Source organism: Crassostrea angulata, chromosome 10 (assembly GCF_025612915.1).
Source record: "Crassostrea angulata isolate pt1a10 chromosome 10, ASM2561291v2, whole genome shotgun sequence".
Classification (NCBI taxonomy): Eukaryota; Metazoa; Mollusca; class Bivalvia; order Ostreida; family Ostreidae; genus Magallana; species Magallana angulata.
Window position 1 is genome coordinate 21,881,715 of NC_069120.1, and position 24,265 is coordinate 21,905,979.

The 24,265-nt window shown below is 33.7% G+C and overlaps 2 protein-coding genes across 4 annotated transcripts; one reads left to right on the forward strand and one right to left on the reverse strand.

Annotated features, from left to right (window-relative positions):
• Positions 1–803: 803 nt before the first annotated feature.
• Positions 804–23,713, forward strand: LOC128165053 (DNA-directed RNA polymerase I subunit RPA1-like). Its single transcript, XM_052829249.1, has 34 exons — positions 804–880; positions 2,029–2,199; positions 2,402–2,529; positions 2,816–3,032; positions 3,124–3,310; positions 3,437–3,719; positions 3,867–4,010; positions 4,357–4,497; positions 4,858–5,078; positions 5,298–5,430; positions 5,546–5,629; positions 5,781–5,919; positions 6,246–6,360; positions 6,630–6,738; positions 6,862–6,945; positions 7,354–7,503; positions 8,181–8,300; positions 8,581–8,792; positions 9,056–9,140; positions 14,984–15,184; positions 15,481–15,609; positions 15,903–16,043; positions 18,334–18,518; positions 18,747–18,876; positions 19,011–19,115; positions 19,395–19,613; positions 19,796–19,851; positions 20,201–20,368; positions 20,478–20,671; positions 21,074–21,195; positions 22,539–22,619; positions 22,735–22,899; positions 23,159–23,269; positions 23,383–23,713. The coding sequence occupies exons 2-34, from the start codon at positions 2,040–2,042 to the stop codon at positions 23,674–23,676; spliced, it is 5,013 nt and encodes a 1,670-aa protein (XP_052685209.1). The 5' UTR covers positions 804–880; positions 2,029–2,039; the 3' UTR covers positions 23,677–23,713.
• On the reverse strand, positions 9,708–22,897 carry LOC128165054 (uncharacterized). 3 transcript variants are annotated; one of them, XM_052829253.1, is made up of 2 exons: positions 22,767–22,897; positions 9,708–12,078 (listed from the first exon to the last, which is right to left on the reverse strand). In XM_052829253.1, the coding sequence occupies exon 2, from the start codon at positions 12,055–12,057 to the stop codon at positions 10,387–10,389; it is 1,671 nt and encodes a 556-aa protein (XP_052685213.1). In that variant the 5' UTR covers positions 12,058–12,078; positions 22,767–22,897; the 3' UTR covers positions 9,708–10,386. The 3 variants fall into 3 exon arrangements, with proteins under 3 accessions (XP_052685213.1, XP_052685210.1, XP_052685212.1); XM_052829250.1 differs by lacking the exon at positions 22,767–22,897 and adding an exon at positions 17,199–17,755; XM_052829252.1 differs by lacking the exon at positions 22,767–22,897 and adding an exon at positions 12,454–12,686.
• Positions 23,714–24,265: the final 552 nt, after the last annotated feature.

The following is a 24,265-nucleotide window of genomic DNA, read 5'->3' on the forward strand; positions in this document are numbered from 1 at the left end:
TAACAGAGATCATTTTCCAGAGGACATAGGAATATGGAAGTTCTGATAATAATGTGGTGGAATTCTCCTGTACCTGAATTTTAATTCTTTGCTTATATTAATATAACTGCAGATATTGCTAGCAGAAAACTTGAATATTTGCCATTTATTGATAAATTAAGCTACCGCAATTTTAACACTGTAACACACACAGGGTACTGAAAGGTTAAATTGACAAGTTTTATTATGACGTCACAAACTTTGAAAGCTGTAAAATGCAACATCACAAGCAAAAATCAGTGTTCACGCTTTGTGGCTGTTAAAGTGGCTCTTTCATTTATATGAACTTATACCCTTAGGATAAAATAGGAATTTTAAGGTGTAAATCACATTCTCCGGCTAGGTAAGGGGTTAAAAAATGTAAATTTAAGCTTTAAATCATTATTATTTGAAAGATATAGTCTCATAACTGCAGTCATGTGTGCATACAAATTTTCATAATGCAATAATGCCCGTAACTCAATTTGTATGCACACACCGTTGCAGTTATGAGACTATATCTTTCCAAAAATAATAATTCAATGCTTGATGAAAAAATTGTCAAAATATATTAAACATGGAGAAAGTTGTAACTTTTTAGTAATAAATACACCGATGTTTTTAACGCTTTCAACATATTTATTCTGAATTAGCTAATAAATATTCAGGTTAGCTTTACTGTCCGACGGCATATTGCTTATTGATTTGATCTATGTACAAGTTAATTTATTAGAAAAGTCGTCTGTGCGCTTTGTTGAACGCACTAGTAAATATTAAAGAAGAGAAGCTATTTTACACTGATAACATTGGACCATGTGGAAAAAGTTACAAACAACTTCAAGATAATTATAAACTGATTAAAGTAAGTTACTTTTATGAAATCACAAATTTTGGCATAATGGTTATAATGCTGGTACTAAATGAAAATCATTCTGTCGCTTAGTCAATGGTGTTGAAAGTCGCCTTCAAATACTGGACAGTCAAAACGTGTAATGTTATTTACAATACATGCGTAACAATGATATGCATGTAGTTAAAAATAAGATCGTTTCTTATAGCTGACAGTTTTATTAATTTTGTCATGAGTGACTTGCTAAGTGGCTAATTTAATGTTTTGAAACCAGTGACGTATATATACGCCCCAATCTAAAGTTATCACAGTTATGACATATTTGAGAATTTAGTTTGGGAAAGAGAAGTGAAAACAACTTTGAATTGTAGCTCCCATGTCGTCCATCTGTAGTCTTTGTATATAACTTGAAATTTCATTTACTAGGCGTATAATCACCAAGTCAAATATACATATACTTGATCACCTATTCTTAAAATTCCAACTTAGGAAATAACAAAGATTACTGAAACAAGCTTGTTTTGATGTAGGCCTACCTGGATAGAATGAACTCTAGGATGCAGTCAAAGATATTTCACTTCTTAATGGCTGAAGCTTTGTTTTCTAGCTGGAGTCGAAGAGCTTGGCTCACCATTTATCTTTTAGCTTTCCATTAAATTTTTTTTTTTTTTTTTTTTTTTATGATTTTCAACTTTAAGATGGTATGGGACATCTGTTGATATTATTTGTGAATTAAAGTTTATTATGATTAAAATACTTTAACCAGTTTAGAATTTTCAAATTTTACAATATTTAACCAAAAAATAAGTTTAAAAATTTTTTGGAAAGGTAAAAATTTTGAAATCCCCAGCAGGATTCAAACTCCTGACTTATGGATTCGTAGTAAACCCTCTTACACTCTAGCTGTGCTTCACTGTTAGGAGACAACTTTGGTAAAGAAACTATTTTTAAAATTACGCTTGATTTTATTGTTTGTTTAGATAAATAGTACATGTACGTCAAAGCAAGATCGAAGTGTCCCATACCACCTAACGTCCTTAATGTTTTGACTTGAAGAAAACCAAATAGAAAACTGAAATAGGAATCATCTCATTATCCTCCTTTTGCTTTCCAGTGCAATGTACTAGAAACAAAATACTGAAAAGTAACTTTTCTTTTAGATGTAATTAACATGGAGGCTAGGGTACCAAGACATGTTTTGCGAGGAATTAGTTTTAATTCCTATAACTCCAGTGAAATTTTGGAGCTCAGTGTAAAAGAAATAACCAACCCCCAGACTTTTGATGGTCTGTTACACCCAACACTAGGTGGCTTGTATGATCCTAAACTAGGTAAGGTTTTAATCATGACTGACTTTTAATTTTTACAGATCATTTCAAATAATAATTTCTAATAATGAATTTATAGTGAATTTTGTTATTTCAAAGAATTTTTTTCTTATAGCCAGAGACTAAGATTGAACTATACTATGGTAGTTTAGTTCATTTAAGTTACGGTATGACAAGAGATTAAGATCATTCTCAATTCATTAAGGTCCAACTGAAAAAGATGACAAATGCCAGACCTGTGGCATGGGACAGGGAGGATGCCCTGGACACTTGGGTCACATCACCTTACCATTACCCACATACAATCCGTTCTTCTTCAGTGTTTTATATCAGGTGAAGATTTCTTTGTATATAACTATTGAGATAAGTTTCTAAAACATTAATGTAAAAATATGTACCATAGATAATATTGCCATTATTCTTGTAGATTTTATGAAAATGAAGAAATAAAACTTTGCTTATATTTGTGCACATTTGTCATATGTAATGTTAGAGTGTTAGTTTTATCATCCCTTGATTTATTCTTCTAATAACAGTGTGAATATTGCTACTTATTCACACAGCATTGTGAACTTATAACCTTGATTATTTATACATTATGGATATTTAACTTCTCTAGCTCTTGAAAGGAACCTGTTTTGATTGTCACCGATTAGCTGTTCATTCCCTAAAGTCAGCAGTGCTTGTGCAGAAGTTTAGACTCTTAGAACATGGACTTATTTCATCTGTGGCAGATGTGGATGAATTTGCTACACATTTCACATCCGAATATGGCAATGATGCAGAAGAAAAAATACTAGAACAGCTCAATGAAATAGTTCTATCCAAAATCAACAGTAAGTCTTGTGTTTGTCAATGTTTTATTTTTCTGATTTCTAGATGATACATGTAGTATTTTTCTTACTGATGTTTTAATTTTATAAACAGATACCATAGAGCAAGATTTTCACATCAAGAATGTTGAAGCATGCAAAAACAACACAAGGAGGGCATTTATTCACGAACATTTTACAGTGAAAGGAAAGTGTGTTCATTGTAGGACTAAACGAATGCCTTTGAGGAAAGTTCAGAATGCCAAGATAATGTTATCCACAGTCACTTCCTCAAGAACAAAGTGAGAGCCTTTTTAAAAAATAAAATTAGTTATTGAAGTACAATGATTGATAGATTTTTTTTAATCTTTGTGATATGACATAAATAATGCATTAAAAAAAATCAATTGTAATCAATTGTTATCCAGAAAGTCCACTAAACCTAAACAAGTGAAAGAAAAAAAAGACAATGATGCAGATGATGATGAAGAAGATGATGATGGTGAGGGAGAAGAGGAGGATGACTTGGAGTCAGGTACACAGATTTACCTGACTTCTGCAGATGTACGGGATCACCTGAGACAGGTGTGGCAGAAAGATCAGCAGGTCCTCAAATGTCTGTTCCATTTCCTGTCCGGGAGCAGCGCAGATTATCCCACAGATTCTTTCTTTATTGACGTTGTGCCTGTACCACCCTCTAGATTTAGACCAGTAAGTATTCTAAAAAATATTTTTTTCCCTTTTTCATGGTATAAATGTACTTTACTGTTTCATAGTTGATTAAATTCATATGCAGGTATATTTTTAAAAAATTTGTTTGTTTTTCATCTTTAATCATTGTAATTTTGTATTTTCAAGGTATCATCCCTCAGAGATAAGAAATTTGAAAACCCTCAGACACAGACTCTTTGCAATGTGTTGAAAGGGGCAGCTTTAATTCGTAAAATTCTGAGTCTAAAATCAACACAGGAAAATGGAAAGGAGATAACTGAAATTGAACCGGTAATTAAGAAAGAACATGATAAAAGTATAAAATTATGTACTTGATTATATCTAGTACAATTTAGAGTATTTTGATAGGCTGGGAAACTATTTGGTTCATTCAAGATAAAAATCTATGATCAATTCAGTTTATCAATATATATATAACTCTGCTTTGATGTTTCATTTATACTTTAAGTATTTTATGTGAAAGTAAATTGTTAATCAAAGAAAAATTGCAGTGGTTATACAGATACTTCATATTGCCAAGAATTCAGAGATTTAGATTAATATCAATTGTATGTTAGCTGATCAGATAAAGAAAAAAAAAATCAGGAATTCTTATTGACCTATTTTCCTGTTACAGACCGCTATAACAGAAATACCTGGGAAAACTCTGAACGAGAAGCTTCAGAATGCTTTGGTCAAACTACAGGTTGTGATGAACTGTATTGTAGACGGAGACTCAGACAAGCTTGCTGTTGACAAAATTACAGGTGTTAAACAGGTTGGTTTGTGTGGATCAGATCCAGTATTGTGATTTTGTGGTACTGGGTTGTGTTTTTCTAAAGAACTTACGAGAAATTCATAAAAATAAGTCCATTTATTTTAAGCTAATGAGTCATTAGCATATATGAATTTTGTCGTGAGTGGTAATTTCTTTTGTAAAATGCAGTCCTGGTCATTTGTCTATCACTTTGCCCTTGGTGGTCATTTTGAATCTGCTAGCTAACTATGCTGCCTACCTTTTCCTAATTCTACTAAATCTTACTTGAATTTTTAATTCGTCTCATGGGTTTCAAAATATTTTAATGATTCAGTTTTGTTTTATTTTGCCTCCAACTCTCTTGACCTCATCATGTTGTAGATTTTGGAGAAGAAAGAAGGGTTGTTTAGGAAGAATATGATGGGAAAGCGAGTGAATTTTGCAGCACGTTCTGTGATTTCACCTGATCCTTGTATTAGTACATGTGAGATAGGGATTCCTGAAGTGTTCGCCAAGAAACTGACCTTTCCACAGCCGGTGACTCCATGGAATGTCCATGAGTTAAGACAGGCAGTTATTAATGGTCCAGACACCTACCCAGGGTACTTAACAACATTATAAGTTCCTAATTATATAATCTAATTAAGATGATTTTTTAATTTTTTAATTTATTCATGCTTATCTCTTTAATTTTGACATTCTATTCTTTTATAGTGTAAAAGTATGGTAGTTATTATAACTGTTACTGGTGTACTGTTGGAGTTTTTATTGTATTTATTTTTTTTAAACTATTTGACGTGTAATTTACTTTTGTGAAATAGGGCCTCATTAATAGACATGCCTGATGGTAGCAAAGTGATTTTGAATAAAAAAGAAAAAGTTCAAAGAGAGGCTATTGCTAAGCAACTGTTGACTCCTTCACCAGATCCTCATCAACAAAATACCTGTAAAGTGGTAAGACACATTCATAAACTTCTCAATTCTGAAAGTTTTGCAACATGAAAATGATTATTCTAAGTATATGTAAGAGGTTTCTCAACATAACTTATATTTTTGTTTATACTATAAGGTTCATCGTCATCTAAAGAATGGAGATGTTTTACTGATAAATCGACAACCAACACTGCATAGACCTAGTATTCAGGCCCACAAAGTAAGATATTAATTGAAATAACTTTATATGGTATTGCTTTGTCCTGAGTAAGTACATGTACAGTACATTTTTACACAAAATCATGCAACACAGTTTTCAATTAATTCAAAATAGTAATATAATGGACAAGCTTTGATTTGTTCTTTATAAGGCGAGAGTTCTGCCAGGGGAGAAAACTCTGCGTTTACACTATGCCAATTGTAAGGCATACAATGCAGACTTTGATGGAGACGAAATGAATGCTCACTTCCCTCAAACACAGCTTGGAAGGGCAGAGGCATATACTATTGGTATGTGAAATGAATACATGTAATGGTTTTAATATTCATTGATTTATTGAGGGACAGCCAGTATATATTTTTTTTTTTTTCATGTTTTTCACTGGTTTACCTAAACAAATCAAGAAACAAATTTTGAATGCCATTCAATGAAAATTATTTCAGTGTAATAGGATTTGGTAAATGTACAAAGAGTTTAAACTTCTGTAATATACATGTACATTATCACAGTAATGAAAAATTTTCATTAATATGTGGTTAACATGCAATTTCAATTATAGATTTGTTCATACACCATCCTGCAGATTTTTTTATAGAAATTTCTTCTTTGTATATAGCTTGTACAGATTACCAATATCTTGTGCCCAAGGATGGTACACCTTTGGCAGGTTTGATTCAGGATCACATGGTCTCAGGTGTGTCATTAACCATACGAGGCAGATTCTTCACCAGGTAAAAAAAATTGGTTAGCTATATTTTAATATTAAAAAATCAAACTTTTTTTAAAACTTCATCAAATTCATTATCATTTAGAACAACAAAAAATATTCTAAGGATCACTTAGAATTTTATTATTTTGCAAGGTAATACCCGTTAGTAATAAAAAATTTTGTTAGCAAGCCATGAGTCTCACAAAATTACTTAAATGAAAAATGATTTACAGTATGCCAATAGTTTGGAAATACTGCATAAATTTGATTGAGGAAAAAAATATTTAATAGAAATGACTATTGTCAACTGGTATACATGGCATTGGTGGACAAGCGAGGACCAATCAATTTGCTGCCTCCAGCCCTGATTAAACCCAAAACTCTCTGGTCAGGGAAACAGGTCAGGCTTTGTACATTCTGATATCTGATGATTTAATTTTTATTTGAATGTTTTTTGATATCATAAAAAATTGAACTTGTACATATATGTATGTACATTTATGTGGTCCGTTTATTACTATAGGTTTTATCAACCTTGCTTCACAACATTATTCCAAAAGGCAGACAAATGCTCAATCTCACAGGAAAATCAAAAATCCCAGAAAAGGTGATATACTGCATTGTTATGGTGAAATTGAGCCAAAAATGTAATAGAATATTTTATTTGTGAACAAAAATATTTGAAGTTATATAGTCTTCTTCAAAATATAACAGTAATCACATTATCTTGTTGAATTTCAATACTGTAGATTCCTTATAATAAGCGAGTACATGTACTTGATTCTGCTATTTAACCGTTTTGCATCAAACTGCGAGAAAATATAATCGCGAACCTCAAATTTTAATCTTAGTCTGATTTAGTTTACATCTGTCAGAAAAATAAAAGCGTAAAATCTCCACGAAATGTGCCTGATACAATTTTAAGCAGATATTAATTCTCCGCATTTAATTAGGAATTAACGGTATTCCCCATTCATCACCTTGTTCTGCAGTACATTGTTTTATTTGATTGTAGAGTTGGATCCATCAGCAGGTGAGACTTGCCAGTCTGGACAACATGGGGGAGAGTCATGTGGTGATCCGGGGGTCAGAGCTGCTCTGTGGGGTCCTGGACAAGGGTCACTATGGCAACACACCATACGGACTGGTCCACTGCTGTTATGAGGTGAATAGTGTTGTCATTTTACTTAAGTTTTTGAATTGTTTATATTGTGAAAGGAAAGGAGGAATGAGCATATAAATACAAGGAAAAAGTATGACTGGACCGGGAATTGAATCTGGGACCCCTGCAACTCTTGTCAGGAGCTCTATCACTGAGCTATCCAGGGCAATATCCACGGTCCATATAGCCCCCAACAACTACAATATCTTAACCTGCAAATCAAACTTGCATTGCCATAGGGTCTATTATATTTATACTGTGCTCATATTTTGGTCTTTGTTGTGCAATATATTGCATAGGTAGCAAAACACATCTTGATTGTATAGTGGTTTATTAGAAACTTGTTATTAGCTATAGAAAGTCACGTCAAGCATTATTAAGTCACAATAAAGTTAATATTCAACAAAAGTGCAGATATTCTGAAAGGGTTAATTTTCATTGTACCGTAACTGATGTATTAAATCTTTTGCATGACAGGAAGAATATCAATAAATTTTGTATGACTCTGCTTCTGGGTTTGAATGTCGGCTTGTGTCAGAATGTTTTAGTTTTACTTTTACACTAAAGATGCTTTAATCTATCACCATTTATTAAAATAATTTTTTTTTTACATTACTGATAAGGAATATACAAAATGTATACAAAGACAAGTTTACAAGAGAGATTATGAAATGTTTTAGCTCTATGGTGGAGAAGTGGCAGGAACTCTCTTGTCCTGTTTGGGCAGACTCTTCATGAACTTCCTTCAGCAACACAGAAGTTTCTCCCTGGGAGTGGAGGACATCTTGGTCACCCCAAAAGTAAGCCTTGTTTGTTACCGAACCTTCTTTAAATGCTAAACACTCAAGGCCTATAGCATAATACATGTACTATGTTTCAAGAAGGAACATTTTATTGTCAAGATGTTCCATTTCCTCAAGCAACTTAAAACTCATTTAAAAATTTAGCGACAGTTAGATTTACAATGTATGTGTATAAGAAGCAAACGTTTTATTTAGAAAAAATGTTCCTTTTTTCCATTTCATGTGATTGATTTACCTACTAGAGAATATTAAGAATTATTTACGTGTTCATCAACAGGCTGACCAGAGGAGGAAGAAGGCCATGCACAAGTCAGGGAAGTGTGGGGATGAGGTGGTGACCCAGGCGCTGGGTCTGGAGGAGGGGACAGAGGGGCAGGAACTCCGGGAGGCCATGATGGATGCCCAGTTTGACCGGAACGACCGCCGACTGAGAGAACTGGATCTGTGTATGAAGGGAAAGACTGATGATACGCAGAATGCCATAGTCGGGTACGACCTTTTACAAAGCATATGTTTAACCATAACAATAGGAAATTGATACATGTATAGAGTTTTCAGAGCACAGATGTAATGAATTCTTGCCCTCAGAGAATATGTACATGTATATATGATAAAGAATGATAATATTTACTTTGAATATTTTATGTAATAAGCTTAATAAATAAATTTTGTCAAATTTGATATCAATAGTCCATTTGATTAAATAGTATTGGTACATGTAATACCGGTAATGTATTTGTTTTATTTTACAGCGCCTGTATGCCAAAGGGTTTAGAGAAGCTTTTCCCTGCCAACAACCTCCAATTGATGGTGCAGTCTGGTGCTAAGGGGTCGTCTGTAAGTCATGAAGTTTTCTTATCTTTATACACGTACTGTAGATTCCTAATTAAATGAGGCAATTCTTGCGGATTTTAGAATCTCGCTTATATTTTTCAGATAGTTTTGAGTTGTAGGAAATTATAACAAAAAATGATGATCACGATTTTATATTCTCACGATTTGAAACAAAACAGCGGAATTAAATACTTGCGTAAAATAAGGAATTTACAGTACTTGAAATGTGAAAATGCCATGTGGTTAGATTTTGTAATATCAGGACCAAAATGGATGTTGATTTTTAAGGGAATACAAAATTTATTTAAAATGTGGAAATCATATGTGTTGTAATGAATGAGATTCTCATAAAAATTGCATTTAAAGTAATTATTTCCACATTATATTATTTTGTTGAATCTTTTATGACAATGTTAGAAAGGAGTTTCTCCATTTTAATATTGATTGCTCAGCCACCAAAAATGACACACTTTTCTCGCACCCGAGTTCATTACTAATCGTGGCTGAATACGTCAGATTTTAATAATTCTCTTCCTAACTTGATTGGTTGTGTTTCCATTGCTGACGGGAAAAATTATATATTTGTTTTAATAATTTAAGCTATACATGTATCAAAATATGTTGTTTAATAAATATTTAATAACATACAGGTACCATACATACAACAGATAATAACCGGTAAACATTCCATATATTGCGTCTGTAGTATCATTATCATTTGAATTATGCATAAAATTCCCCATTTACAAGATATTATAGTTATATACCGGTACATTATATGAAGATTTTCATTATTGAACTATTGCAATTCTGTGTGAATTTATGAATGCATAATTAAGCATGAATGAATTTGGAAAGAAAATGAAAACATTATATGATTTTGACAGGACAATTCATATGTGCTCAAAGTTTAATATTCTAGTGAATATTGATCAAAAAATAGGGCTTTTATAACGAACATGTACATGTATTTGTTATGCTCATGGAACATGCCATTGAAAGTAACTGATATGGATTGTACTCGTTTAAAACAGCTGCCTTATAATTATTTCAAGCAAAATATAATATCTGTCAAGGTAGCACTTGTTCTGTTCTGTTTAACATTACACTCAGATGGTTACAATGTAATACTGAATAATTCTCAAATGTAAAACTGTATTTTCCACATCTTGCAACCAGTGGCTCTCCTCTCACTGAAATTCTCTGGTGTGTGAACATAGAGGGCTCTAACTACGGGCTTGATTTTACACTATTCTGCATACTTTGCATACTGAACGACCTTGATAGCCCCATTGTCCTTGGATCCCACCCACAGCCTTCCTCTGCTGTCCAGGCTTATTCCAGTTGGCTTGGTCAGCCCGGGAATTTCCAAACATCGTTGGAATTTTCCATCCTGGTCAATGACGTGAAGACAATCATTGGCCTCGTCTGCTACAATGACACGGCCCATGGAATCTGTCACAAAGGCATTGGGATTCAGGTCCTTGGTTAGGTTTGCATCTTTTCCATCATATCTGAACCTCAGTTTGCCTTCGCTGCATACTGTAATGATGGAGTTGCTATTGTGGTTCACAACGCAGACATCACCGTTTACGTTCTCCTGGGGGTAGAGCATGTATTCTCCATTTTTGTAGAGTTTCTCACCATTCTCATCACACTTAAACTCCTTGATGCAGGCTTTATCCTTGTACTGATGAACTTTGTGCTCATTTTTCACATTCATCAAGCAGATTAATACATTTCCTGATCTAGAGCAAGAAATGCCCATTGCTTCCCATCCATCAGGTATTTCAATCTTTTCGTTAGTTTCACCATTTTTGTAAGTCATTACATTGTTGAACTCGGAGTAAAGTAAATTCCCATCGGAATCCATAGTGAGGCCATTGCAGAAGGAACCAACTGTCACAGAGTCCAGCTTGTCTCCACAGATGTCGAAACAAGACAGGGCTGTATCCTCGTAGTCCCCTATGGCATTAACCCAGACTTTATTCATTCCAGTGCAGGCCAGGTCCCTGATGGCATGGAAAGGGGTTTGTACAGTTGCAAGTACAGCTACTTTGTCTAGCAGTTGTTTCTGAACATTTGGAAGAAGGCTTGTAAATGGAAGACGGGTTGGTGGAAGAAGAAGTGAAATGAGATCTTCCAGCTGGAATCGGCTGGGTTTTCCTTTCTCTGAATTTAGAATCAGTGCGGGGGGATTTGGTTCTAATTCTAAAATAGGCAGACTCTGAAACTGATCTCGTTCAGAGGTGTAGCTCAGGATTTCAGAGACCCTTGCTGCCTTTAGAAGTTTTCTGTTTTTTCCTAGGGTTTGATGCATTTCTTTAATCCCAGTTTTGATTTTGTCTTCATGGCATTTGAAAGGTGTCAGGTCATCTCCTTGTAAGGCATGCAGTTCTGAGGCAAACCTGGCAAAGATTTTCTTGACCTCTTCCTCCCACTTTCTCTTGTAGGTTGCCATTTCTTTTTCCATGCTTTTATAGCTGAAGGACAAATTAGCAATCTTAGATCTGGTGACCACGTCCTCTTGGGTATATTTCGGAATGAGTGACTCCTCCATTGCTTCATTATCTTCCAGGATCTCCTTTCTTTTGGTCAGGAACTCCTTAGGCAGTTTCTCATTGGAATGGTCTTTGTGATGACCAGTAAGGCAGCCAGGGCAGATGGGAATATCACAGTCAGTACAGAGCGTGTCACACTGGCGATCGGAGTGGGTCATGCAGAACTGATGGGAGAAGTGGGTGTGGCGATCCTCGTACTTCACAACCTTGTGGACTTGAGGGAGTTCCTCGGTCGTGTGGTTGCCCACGCACTCTTTGCAGAGCTTGTATTGACAGCTGATGCACAGGAGCTTGACCTCCTTGTGTTTACAAAGGTCACACACAGCGGCCTGTTGGCCCATAGGGTTAGAACTGGCCATCGTTTAGTTGTGATGTTTTACCTGTAAAGAAAAGAAAAAAAAAACCAACATATTTTAAAGTACATGGAAAGGGTATAATAAAACAAAAACTTGAATCAATGCTGCAGTTTTAATCCCCACATTCTTTGAAAGGTGGATACCTGTACAGATTCATGCATATGATAGTAAGACAGTTTCTAGAAATTTCTACATAATGTATTTTAGTCAACATTAAAATTGTATGCAACTGTACTTAAAACAGTTCAAGGCAACGTAATTTATTCAAGAAAGAAATATTTGGCCCTTCACTGGTGATTTCAGACTTGTGAATCACTTGTCAATCATGAAAAAAAGAGATTCCTTTGTTACAGTGTTAATATGTTTTTAAATTTGTGATTTAAACTACACACAACTGACCTTGATATAAGTTTCACCTTCTCATTTCATAACTCAAATGGCATGACCAAGATTCAACATGAAAGGTTTTTCCTTAACAGAAGTCCCACTACTTTTATGACAATTATCCAGAATGTTTACAGGCCACTGAGAAGAATTCACCTATAGATCTTTTGTGTGTGCTTGTGCATTTAAAAGAAAAAAGGCAGAGCTCAATTTGTATTGGAATTTGAAATAAATACCTGTCACCTTGATTATAGTTGAAATGAAGACGATGAGTGTGTGTAAGTAGTGTGTGTCGGTTTATTTAAAGCTATGAAAATGCACCATGGTTCAACTATTGAAAACAGAAATTATGTATCAGTGAATGAAATTTGTATCTGTTTACATACATGTGGCAAAAGAAAATCATATACAAGGGATGCATTGTCTATGAACAATATTTGATCAATTATTTTTATTTTTATTTATTGCAGAAAAGAATTTATTTTGAAAACATTAGCAAAATTACGAATGGGTATTAATTAGTCATTTAAAAAACAATACCAAGTAATAAGTTAATTAATATATTTGTTAATCAGTGTGTCTTTATAAACCTTCATATTGCACAGTTAGCTAAATGATGTAAAAGAGTGATAGGATCTTGTTGCAATGAATTGGGGTTGAATTACAACTGCTGTAATTACCGTAAGTTTGACAAAATAATCGAAATCATGTTTCACATATAATTCTGTGGATGGGGATGTAAAGGAAAGGCATATCATTTTTGTTATGCCCATTGTATATTTTGTTAAGCCCTTGTTATGTCATCAACATGTATATGACATGGGAATGTTGTGTTTGCCATTCCTTCTATTGTTCAATTTCAAAGAACAGCTTCAAAGACATTTATTTGTCTTTTAACAAAGATACTTTCTGGTGAAAGCAGTTTGAACGTTCTGACCTTGACCTTGCTTTTGACCTTGACTTCTCTTATTTTGCATTTAAGGAGGCCGATTTGGGTTTTTTTGCGGAAAAACTACAATAGCATAACTCTTTATTTTTTAACCATATGTAATTTAAACCAACTCTAGTTTATATGCGAAGGTTCATGAAAATCGACCGTCTGGTTTTTTTTAGGGACCATCTCAAAATAGAGGTACATTTACTATAGGAATATATAGGAAACTGTCATTTTCCACACATCAAAGCAGTTTTAAAAAATACTACAATAGCTTTTTTTCTCAAATTGTTATATATGATAAGTAATATCATTTCCTACCTTATATGTAAAAAACACAAAATTCTACCGTCTGGTTTTTAGTGGGGGCCATCTCAAAATATTAAAATGCACCAAATTTTGCAATATATTTGGATCATCACGAATGATGATTGGTATAATGGATTCATTCCAAAAATGAGGAAAATATCCTCGAGGATAGCATTATTCTGTATATAAAATTTCAACAGCGTACAATTTTTACTTTTTCTTTTATGTTATTTCTTATAACGTACTCCTACAAAGCTTCATTTTATCATAACATCATAAAAGCGCAATGGCAATGCTCCCCTACCGCACAATGTAAAAATCGTGTTAAAAATAAAAATTTCCTTTAAAAATATAAATATTTTTATCTGTATCTTGTTTATTGTGTTCAATTTTATAAATGATATCGAAAAAAAATCATAAGAAGTATAAAACAACTGTATTATATTAGAATGCGCAAAAATTTGCCCAATGCAAACTAAAGTCGGCCTCCTTAATTCAGTTTCAAAATAAAAATATCAAAGGTACATGAGGAATGAAGATCAGAAAAAATATGGTACACAAATTCAATTACAATAAAAATAACTTAATAAAAGGATGAAATTTCTTCCATTGTTTCATATACATCTTTAGTTTCAAAGAGACTTAATAGGTTTTTTTTTTACCAAATGTCATTTAAAGGAAAATACATTCTTTGGTAAAAAAAATTAAAAATTAAAACATTCCCTCTTCATCATTTATTTATGTCTAGTGCAGGAACATTAATTTCTATTTATGTTAAATACAAGCATATTTGTAGGCTAGGTATTCATGTACTATAAAATTATTTCAAGTGTCTGTTGCAATAAATGACATGAAACTGACACACCCAATACAGACTAAAATAACAGTGAAAGTTGGTCACATGCTTCAATTGGTCCAAGGATATTTGATGTAAACAATGTTTTCTCATGAAGAAAAGGTTATAAACAGCTCCCTGTTACATTATACTTGAGGCTGTGGCTTATCTAGAGTTTTTGTAAACTTGAAACACAACACAAAGGAACACCCGTGCTTCATAGAAACGCACTCAAGAAGGACATGTACATATATATGTATTTCAAATCAAATTTTAAAATCATAGAATCAATGTTTTATAGGCTCATATAATATGTTGAATACTGAAACAAAAATCAGAATCGTGGTTTTGTTTTATTTTATGTTGCGCAGTCTATTTTGAGTGTTGAAAGAGATCTGAAAGTATACAAAATATATAAATGTATAAATTTTTTATAACATGTTTAAAATTGACTTTTGGATTGACAGGTGAATTGTATGCAGATTTCTGGCTTGCTTGGCCAGATTGAGTTGGAGGGCCGACGCCCCCCTCTCATGCTGAGTGGGAAGACTTTACCCTCCTTCCTAGCTTACGATTCCTCCCCACGGGCAGGGGGCTTTGTAGCTGGCAGGTTTTTGACTGGAATTCGACCCCAGGAATATTTCTTCCATTGTATGGCAGGGAGAGAGGTGATTTTTCATAACTCATCATCTCTTAACATATTATTACAGTGGTTTCATCAATATTTGTACACATTTTTTAAATAAAACTGACTTTAGACAAAGGTCGTGCCATTTCAATATGTTGTCACTCATCTTGTTTCACGAAACATTAGAATTAGACTGGATTGATTCAAAAATGAAATCTGCAAAATCTATGTTTAAGTAATATTGATGAAACCATACAAATACCGGTAAATATGGCCTTCTGATATATTTTTCCATGACATCATTCTTAGAATTAATGATTGAGGGATTGTTTACAGGGTCTGATCGACACAGCTGTAAAGACCAGTAGAAGTGGTTATCTCCAGCGCTGTCTGATCAAACATCTGGAGGGAATCATCGTCAACTATGACATGACTGTCCGGGACAGTGATGGCAGTATTGTACAGGTGAGCTAGAGATAGGCTCAGAGAGAGACAGACAGAGAGAAAGAGCAAGAGGCTAGTGTAAACCAAGTCTTTGAGGTTAACAATCAACCTCCTCATGCAGATGGTTATTGTTTTGCAGACCACTGACCTTTTTTTCAATCAGTTATTCACAAACAAACGATGACATACAATCATTATGTATGATACAAGTTTTCAAGAACTAACATAAAGAAAGATATATGTATGAGAAGAACACACTAGAAAGATAAAAATGAGGATTTAGTAATTGATAGTGGTCTTTTTTCTACTTTTAGTTTTACTATGGTGAGGATGGATTAGATATTTCCAAGACTGGCTTCCTATCACCAAAGCAGTTTCCCTTCCTGACTGACAACAGTGAGACAGGCAGTAAGGGTAATGCCTTTGACAAGAAAGTCGCCAAGAGGATGAAGAAGGTAGATATATTGCTGACTGCGCATAGAATTGATAGATTAGACTTTTACACTTATTAATAAAGATTGCATTCAGTAACTCTAAACTGCTGTGGATTTTTGTGGGAATCAAATATTGGTTGAGTTACTCTTTTCAATTACATAGGAAAATCAAATAAAATATGGAATGTGTGAATTTCCTGAATAGGTTCTAATTTTTTTCATGTTTCTAATTCAAAAGCAACAATATATACTATGAGATACATATTTGACTTCTTGAATAAACAAAATCATATTTCCTAACTCAAAGCTTCAAGAGAATTAATGCCAAAAAGATTCTTAGTAGTCTTTGGTAAATGTTTACCACCACTTTTGATCATGGAAGAGGAATATGAAACATCAAGATATTTCCTTTTTTCTCTTTAACCATATAAGATATTGGTTTTGGAAAACACTGTCAGAATAGTCAAGAAAGTAAAATATAGATTGTATATTGTACCAGTGCTTTAAATTTGTCTTTTCCTGTACTTAGGCATAATGACATTTGCATCCAATAATTTGACAATTTTCATTTCTCTGTTTGATTTTTGTGAGCCAGTGAGTATACTATGTGGCTGAATTATGTTTCCTTGATGTGTTTAGCTAATTTTAGATATGAACTCGGATGTAAGCAATAAAATGCTTTCTTTGGTGTTTCATGTGGACATAAAGGTAGCAAACATTGCAGGAAAATACATGTTACCCAGGTATACATTTGTATGTACCCTAATATGTGTTAACTGGTTATGTAAATTTTTTCTGCAATGATAGAAATTGAATGAAGATTTCCGTTTAAGATTTTACCAATATGTTTTGATTTAGGCAAGAAGGTAGACTGAAAAACTTTTTAAGTTTACTATTGGCAGTATTTAATTGGTTTAAAAAAGATATAAACTAGTGTTTCATTTTGAGAAGATGATATTTTTTGAATGATATTTTCAAGGTCACAGAAAAGTTTTTCTTTGCATTGAAACAAAATTTATATTTCAGAATAAATGTTTAAAAAAAGCAATAAATATTACATGTACCAGTATATATACATATGTGAAAAAAGCAGCATACATGTATATATCTACATCCACCCATTGTCCCTACCCTTTCCACGAAAAAGAACATTCTTGAAACTTAATATTTACTTACTGTGCTGGTGAAATATCATCTGTAATAGAAATAAAGTCCTCCTGATTTAACACATTTAAAGATCCATGATGGAATGGTTGTTGATTTTATCAAGGAGCAACTGGTGAAGTGTTGACATTTTTCTTCAGTACATGAATGCTCTAGTTTGACAATGTATTATTTTACTGCATCTTGTTACCTGCGTTGTTTGATTCCACTCCCGGCTACATAGAAATTTTAAAGAGCCAAGTATGAAATAAAAAACCATCAAGCAAATACTTGCAGTTATTCATCCTGGTATTTCCCGGTCATAAACCTTTTAATAGTCTTGTAATAGAGATGTACACACAAGAGTGACATTTTGATTTATGATAAGGATTGTTTTGTTGGTTTTTGTATATCACGTGAAATAGTATTGGTGGTTTGAATGATATCTTGGATCATAAGACAGACCTAGAATCTTACACGTTAGAAACATAGACGTCTCCACATTGCTCTAGAAAAAGCAGTTGCATTCATCAAAATGTTATGAATGCAAATGTCCCTCTTTTTACTCCGATTCATTTTTTCCCCCAAAAGGTAAACATGCAAGTATGTTTATTTAAACAGGCTGTAGTAAGCTATGTTTTATTAAAAATGTGCAATTGCATTATTAACATTTTTACCTTGATACACTTGCACTATTAGTTGTGACTATGTAGATACTGAAATTCTTCAGAGATAAGTATATGTACAGGGGTCATCACAGGATATCTCTGTTTAAAATATAAAACTCCATGTTTGCCTGAGTCTTTTATATTTCCAAACAAAATTATGAGACAAATCAAACATTCATTTCATCTTACTATAACTAGTACAATAGTAAGATGGTGTAAAATTAATGGCATGCATGTACATAGACTACTAGTATACCAGCATAGGGTAAAACCACATTTAATCTATTGCAGTATCCAGTTTCTGCTTTATTTGCAAGAATCTTGGATCATAGCAAATCTTGTACCTGTATATTAAGTACTGGTACACACTTGTAACTAAGCCATATACTGTGGTACGATGAAGATGAGGGTTTTATTAGGCAGATCATGGTTTTTATGAGGAAGTCATTACTACCTACATTTACTTCATAAATTTCAAATTATTCCTTTAATCAATCCAGATAAAAAAGTGGAATAAATCTAACAAATGGAGAAGCAAGAGGTGCTCGGCATTCCTGGAATTTTCCAAAGAGTTTGCGGAGGAACATGACCTAGATAACAGGACGTTGGAGAAGACTGGGAGGAGTAAGGGGACCACAGAGACCATCAGAAGCTGGCAGGAGCTAGAGGAGGCCCAGAAAGAAAGGTATGGGATCAAAGAAAACAGAAGTCCAAAGATGGATCACAGTACATACAGGGCATTCTTTCAATCTTTGTGTGGTGTAATTGTTTGAAGAGGGAAGTCAATTTGCAAACTTAAGCTATCAATGTGCAGGTCATTGAATGACAATTTTAATTTCAGAGGAGATCTGAATGCATAACTGTGTAGACTTTTGTGTATTAAGTTTATTTGTTAAGTTTTTATTTTGTGTAGATACATTAAGCATGACGTCAATGCCCCTGACCCAGTCACTGGGGTGTTCCGACCTTTCCAGTATAAAGGAGTACTCCCAGAAAGCTTCCTACAGAAAATCCAGGACTTCAGTAAAAACGAGCTTAACAAGGTAGTTCAATTGACTGTTTACTGCAAAATGATTTAACTTCTATTCAGCATAAAAGGAAACGTACAATCAACATTAGCCATACCAAGTACATATATCATTTTCTAGACTTTGACAGATGTAGGCAATACTTTCAGCTTCCCACATCAATATCAGAGAAAGGCTTCCTGAAGCTGCTGTGTGATAAAGCAGAGAGCTCTTATTGTCAGCCTGGGGAAGCAGTTGGACTTCTTTGTGCTCAGGTAATGTTAAACAGGCCATGTAGGATTACCCTAAAAATGCCTAACACAAATTGTTGTATCATTGTACTGACAGTTTGTTTTTAGTGCTTTTCATTAGTTCATTCATTATGTCATAATTCTTTTTATCTGTCTCTGAAAATATTTAACCTTCATACCAAGATATAAATTTTAAAAAACTTAAAATAATATGCATAAAGTAAAATGTCCCTTTCATTGAATTGATTCCCTTGGGAAGAGGGCAAGATTCAAGTGTAATATCAGCATCAACTTGTGTTTCAGTCCATTGGAGAACCATCTACACAGATGACCTTGAACACCTTTCATTTTGCGGGTCGAGGAGAAATGAACGTTACCCTGGGTATTCCTCGTCTTGTGGAAATCTTGATGGTGGCATCGGATAAAATAAAGACCCCTTCAATGGAAGTTCCCATCTTGGCTCATTGTCAAGATAAGGCCAAGAAACTACAGATGAAGTTTAACAAAGTGATCTTGTCAGAGGTAAGAAACAGTTTTTTACTGCATACTAACGGTACTTGTCCTTTTTATTTGCAAAACTTTGGCCTTGTATAAAATAGGGAAAATAAAATGTGATTGGTATTACTTGCAGTCTTAAATCAATAGTGGCAATCAATACAATATACAGTGATATATATATTTATATGGGTCTTTTTGCTCTGTAGGTGTTAGAAAAAGTGACGGTGAATGAGTTCCTTTCTGTCAGTAATGTCAGTAAAAGGTAAGAACCTAATGCACACTGGAAAATGTTTGGACATGTCTGGGTTAGAAAGCAAACACAAGTTTCCCTTTGCCACATGATTTATAAGATATGTTATATGTATTCATTTTAAATCCATTATATGCACCGCTTTGTCAACTTTATGAACTATTTATTGGCTTTACAGAAGTTTCATTACTTGTATTAATAGATTAAATTCATATTTTTATATGAATGTACATGTATCTTCAATCATTAATTTCTAGTGACCCATAAACTTGATCCTTAATCTAAATAATGCTACCTAAACATGGACATACTTGACCTACAAATTGTAATTTGTTTAATATTTTTTTTTTTTACATTTCAGTCAACGATCTCGAAACTTCAAACTTCGATTTCACTTCCTGAAACCTAAGTTTTATACAGACAGACTCGATGTCACTCCATCATCTATCCTGCATTTCATGGAGAAGACTTACATTAAAAATTTGCTGACCAAAATCAAAAAGAAAATTACTGACTTCCAGTTAGCAAAGTAATAGGAATATTCAAATAAGCAACACATTTTTCGGTTTGACATGAATTGTTATTCTGGTAGTTTGCTTATATGACATGTATTGATTATCCCAAATTTTATTTTGTAGAATGGTTAATAGTGGTCATATAAGGCCTGTCCTGGTCACCCACACGAGACCAGCGGCGGATGAAGATGATGCAGATGAGGATTTATCAGACATGGAGGAGAATGACAACACAGCCTCAGATGTCAAGGCCAGACAGAAGAAACAGGAGGAGCAGGAGTACGAGGAGAAGGAGGAGGAGAAAGAGGTCCTCGAAGGTGGGTATTGTCAGAGTGCTGGGAAAAAAACACATCAACAGGGTGATGGAAGAAAGAGATTATTGACACATTTTATATAAGGCATTTTATGTAAGGAATCTTAGGGGGAGTTTATCAGAGTGGTGGAAGAAAATGGTTGTTGGCATTACACCATAGGATCATTCTGGATTCTCAATCAGGGGGTAAAACTCTTGCAAAGAAAATTTCAATTTTGTATGGAAATACAGGCAACACTCTGTTGTAGGTATTTAATGCAAGCACAGGTAGTAGGTAGGAGGTAGACAAATATCGACACCATGACTTAAAATGAATTCTTGGGAAATAGCTTTATTTATTAGTACTTCCTATATTTTCTGAATTAAACCACAGCTATTTATAAGTGGAAATTATTCATACTTTCAGAGGAAGAAAATGTAGAGATGGATGATAACGATGCCGAAGAGGATGAGGAAGACAAGGATTCAGAGGAAGATGACACACTGACATCATCAGTAGACAGGGAGACTTCCGAGCACCGTATACAGGTACTCGAAGAGACTGTAATCCAACCCCCTAATGGTGTTTACACAGTCATATGTACTTATAACATGTACAATACACTCAGCCAGTACACTTGTACCTTACCGTATCTGTTGTTTAAAATGAGTAATCTTCTTAACTCAAGCTTAATAATATTAAGAGCAGCACTTCTCCCATCCTTATTTTCATACAGATGAATAGTAGTCAGTTTTGATCAGTATGCAAGTGGCTTGACTTGATTATTTCCAGCATGGTTGTTAACTCAGTCAGTCTTTTCAAAACAAGTTAGACCAACCATGAATTTCTGATGAGATATTTTTAGTTGTATTAGTACTTTTTGATGGAATTTTCAAGCAAAAAATAGAGGTAGCAATTCAAGATTTCAAGCGAAAAATAGAGGTAGCAATTCAAGATTTCTTTCTCCAAATTCAATATATAAGTTTACAATGCAATTTTTTTAAAAGCGTTTTTTGGGGGGTTGGCAAGGGGCAGACCCCCATCCCATTTCTATGAATGAAAATGTGCACAATTTACATCTAACAATTGTTTCTTTGATCTTTTATCTATTTATGAAATGGTCATTAACAATTACAGTTGAATTTGATATCTAGAACACTGATATCATAATACAATGGATATGCCTTAGTGATTTGTAATTCTCAACCACTTATTTTTTAAGTATTTTACCCTCGATATCTTGAATATTCAGATAACTTTTTAAACAGTCCAATCTAGTTTGAGATAACAAAGTTTGGCTGTATATCCAAGACCACAACATTTAGTACTGTTTCTCCACAAACATTATCAAACTGTAGTCATTTAATTAGCAAGGATGAAAATAGAGTAATAAGTTATTAGGATATTTTGTCATTTGGACCCAGTTGTATTTCACATCCTTGAACTTTTTTGTGTTATCAACCTGAGAGTCATCTGATGCATACTAAAACATACATATCCTTCCTCAATTAATTTTGAAATTAAAGCTTCATCTCCATCTTTTTCTAATCAATAAAAGCATTAATGGTTTTTATTTTCCATTTTAACTCTTCATTTCTTCAGTAAATTATTGATTTTTATTGATTTTCTATCTATAAAAAATCAGAGACCTGGAACATGCAAGATGCTTTAAGTTGCAATATTGACAGATTTGTTATGTGATCCGAAACTATTACAATTACTAGATTGTTGTTAATCAATGAACACTGGTAAAATATGAAACTGATTTTTAAAGCATAAACATTAAGACTGAAAAAAATGTTTCTCTCTTTTTATGTTCTTTAATATGTTGTGCTGTATGAAACTGTTTTTTAAAGCACTGTGTCTAAAAACAATTTCTCTTTTTATTTAGTTTGTTGTGCTGTCCAGTTCCAACATTGCTGATTATAAATATGACATAAAGAGAGAGCTTTGGTGTGAATTCACTTTACAGGTAAGATTGTACTAGTATTCCTAGAATTTATCAATCAATTATTAATCAAATATTCCTGCATCATCACTTCGATAAAAAACAAGCACACATGACTGAATACCTTCTATTTGAACAGTTTGGTTTGCTGAACAGTAAGATAGACCTTACCTCTCTAATTGAGGAACACGCGAAAGAAACAGTAGTCCACTGTGTTCCTGGAATAACCAGGTGCCTTCTCAAAGAGGTGAAAAGTCAACAAGGCCCAGAACTCCACATCTGTACAGAGGGAATCAATATTTTGGTAAGAATCCTGTTGTTACTGTGAGATGTGTTCCTTTCTCGTACTCGTAGAATGATACAATAAATTTAAGGAGGGATCTAGATAGGTCTGGTTCCCTAACGTGTCACATCAAGCAACAGTATTTTATCACAGATAAACACTTGTATGAAAGATAAAAATAAATCTCGACACAGTCGGATGTAAATCATACCTGAGGTATTTGTTATCATCCATTGAAATAGATTACCAGTACTTTAAGAAAGTGGTTTATTTTTTACAGGAAATCTTTTTGTATGCTGATATTCTGGATTTAAATCGCTTGTATTCCAATGACATTCATGCCATTGCAAATATGTATGGAATTGAAGCAGCAAATAAAGTTATTATAAAGGTAAGGTTTTAATGAGAGCAAATATGAAATCAAAATTCACACAATTTATTAGCAAGCAAATACATGAACTGAATGATGTCCTAACTAAGACAGATTTTGGTTTTTTCAAACAGGAAATCAAGAATGTGTTTGCAGCTTATGGTATAGAAGTTGACTACAGACATCTTTCTCTGCTGGCGGATTATATGACATTTGAGGGGACATACAAAGCTTTCAACAGAAGAGCTATAGAGACATGTGCTTCGTGCTTACAGCAAATGAGTTTTGAGACGACCATGAGTTTCCTTGTGAAAGCCAGTTTACAGGGGGCCTATGACAATCTAAAGTCCCCCTCCTCCCAGATTGTGGCTGGCAGACCTATCTCTTGTGGCTCTGGGGCTTTTGAACTCCTTTATAAACTCTTTTAGGTGCTGCATGTTTATAAATAAAGTATCAGTTGTTACATTTTGTCTTTTTGTGTCTTTTCTGCAACTAAAACTTTTGTAGTAAAGTATAGACCTTATACACCAAGAAATGGGACAAAAACCTTTCAAAGAAATCGCCAAGTAACTGTAAATCAAAGTATTTTGTATTATAGTATTTGATCAATTTACAAAACAAGCATGTCTGCTTGAATAATTCTTGGTTTCAGAGACTCCCAATGTACCACTATTCATGCTTTTTATGCTTAGATTCAACAATTATGGCATTTGTAAATGTACTTTCAGCTTACACCCTGAAAATACTATTTATCCAGCAATGATTAAGTCCTTTGACAGGAAATTCCATTTATTGACCTTTCAGTGAGCTTGACCTTTCACCTGAATAAGGAGACAGTGTTGACAGACAAGTTCTCTAGTCAAAAACAAGATGCAGAGCCAACAATTGCTTAATTGTTTATATGTAGACAAAGCTAATGCCAGGTTTTTTTACAACAATGTGCTAAAAAGAAAAAAAATATGGGTTTTAAATATGATTTGACTCGAACTAAAAACATAATACTATACTCTGTCCTGA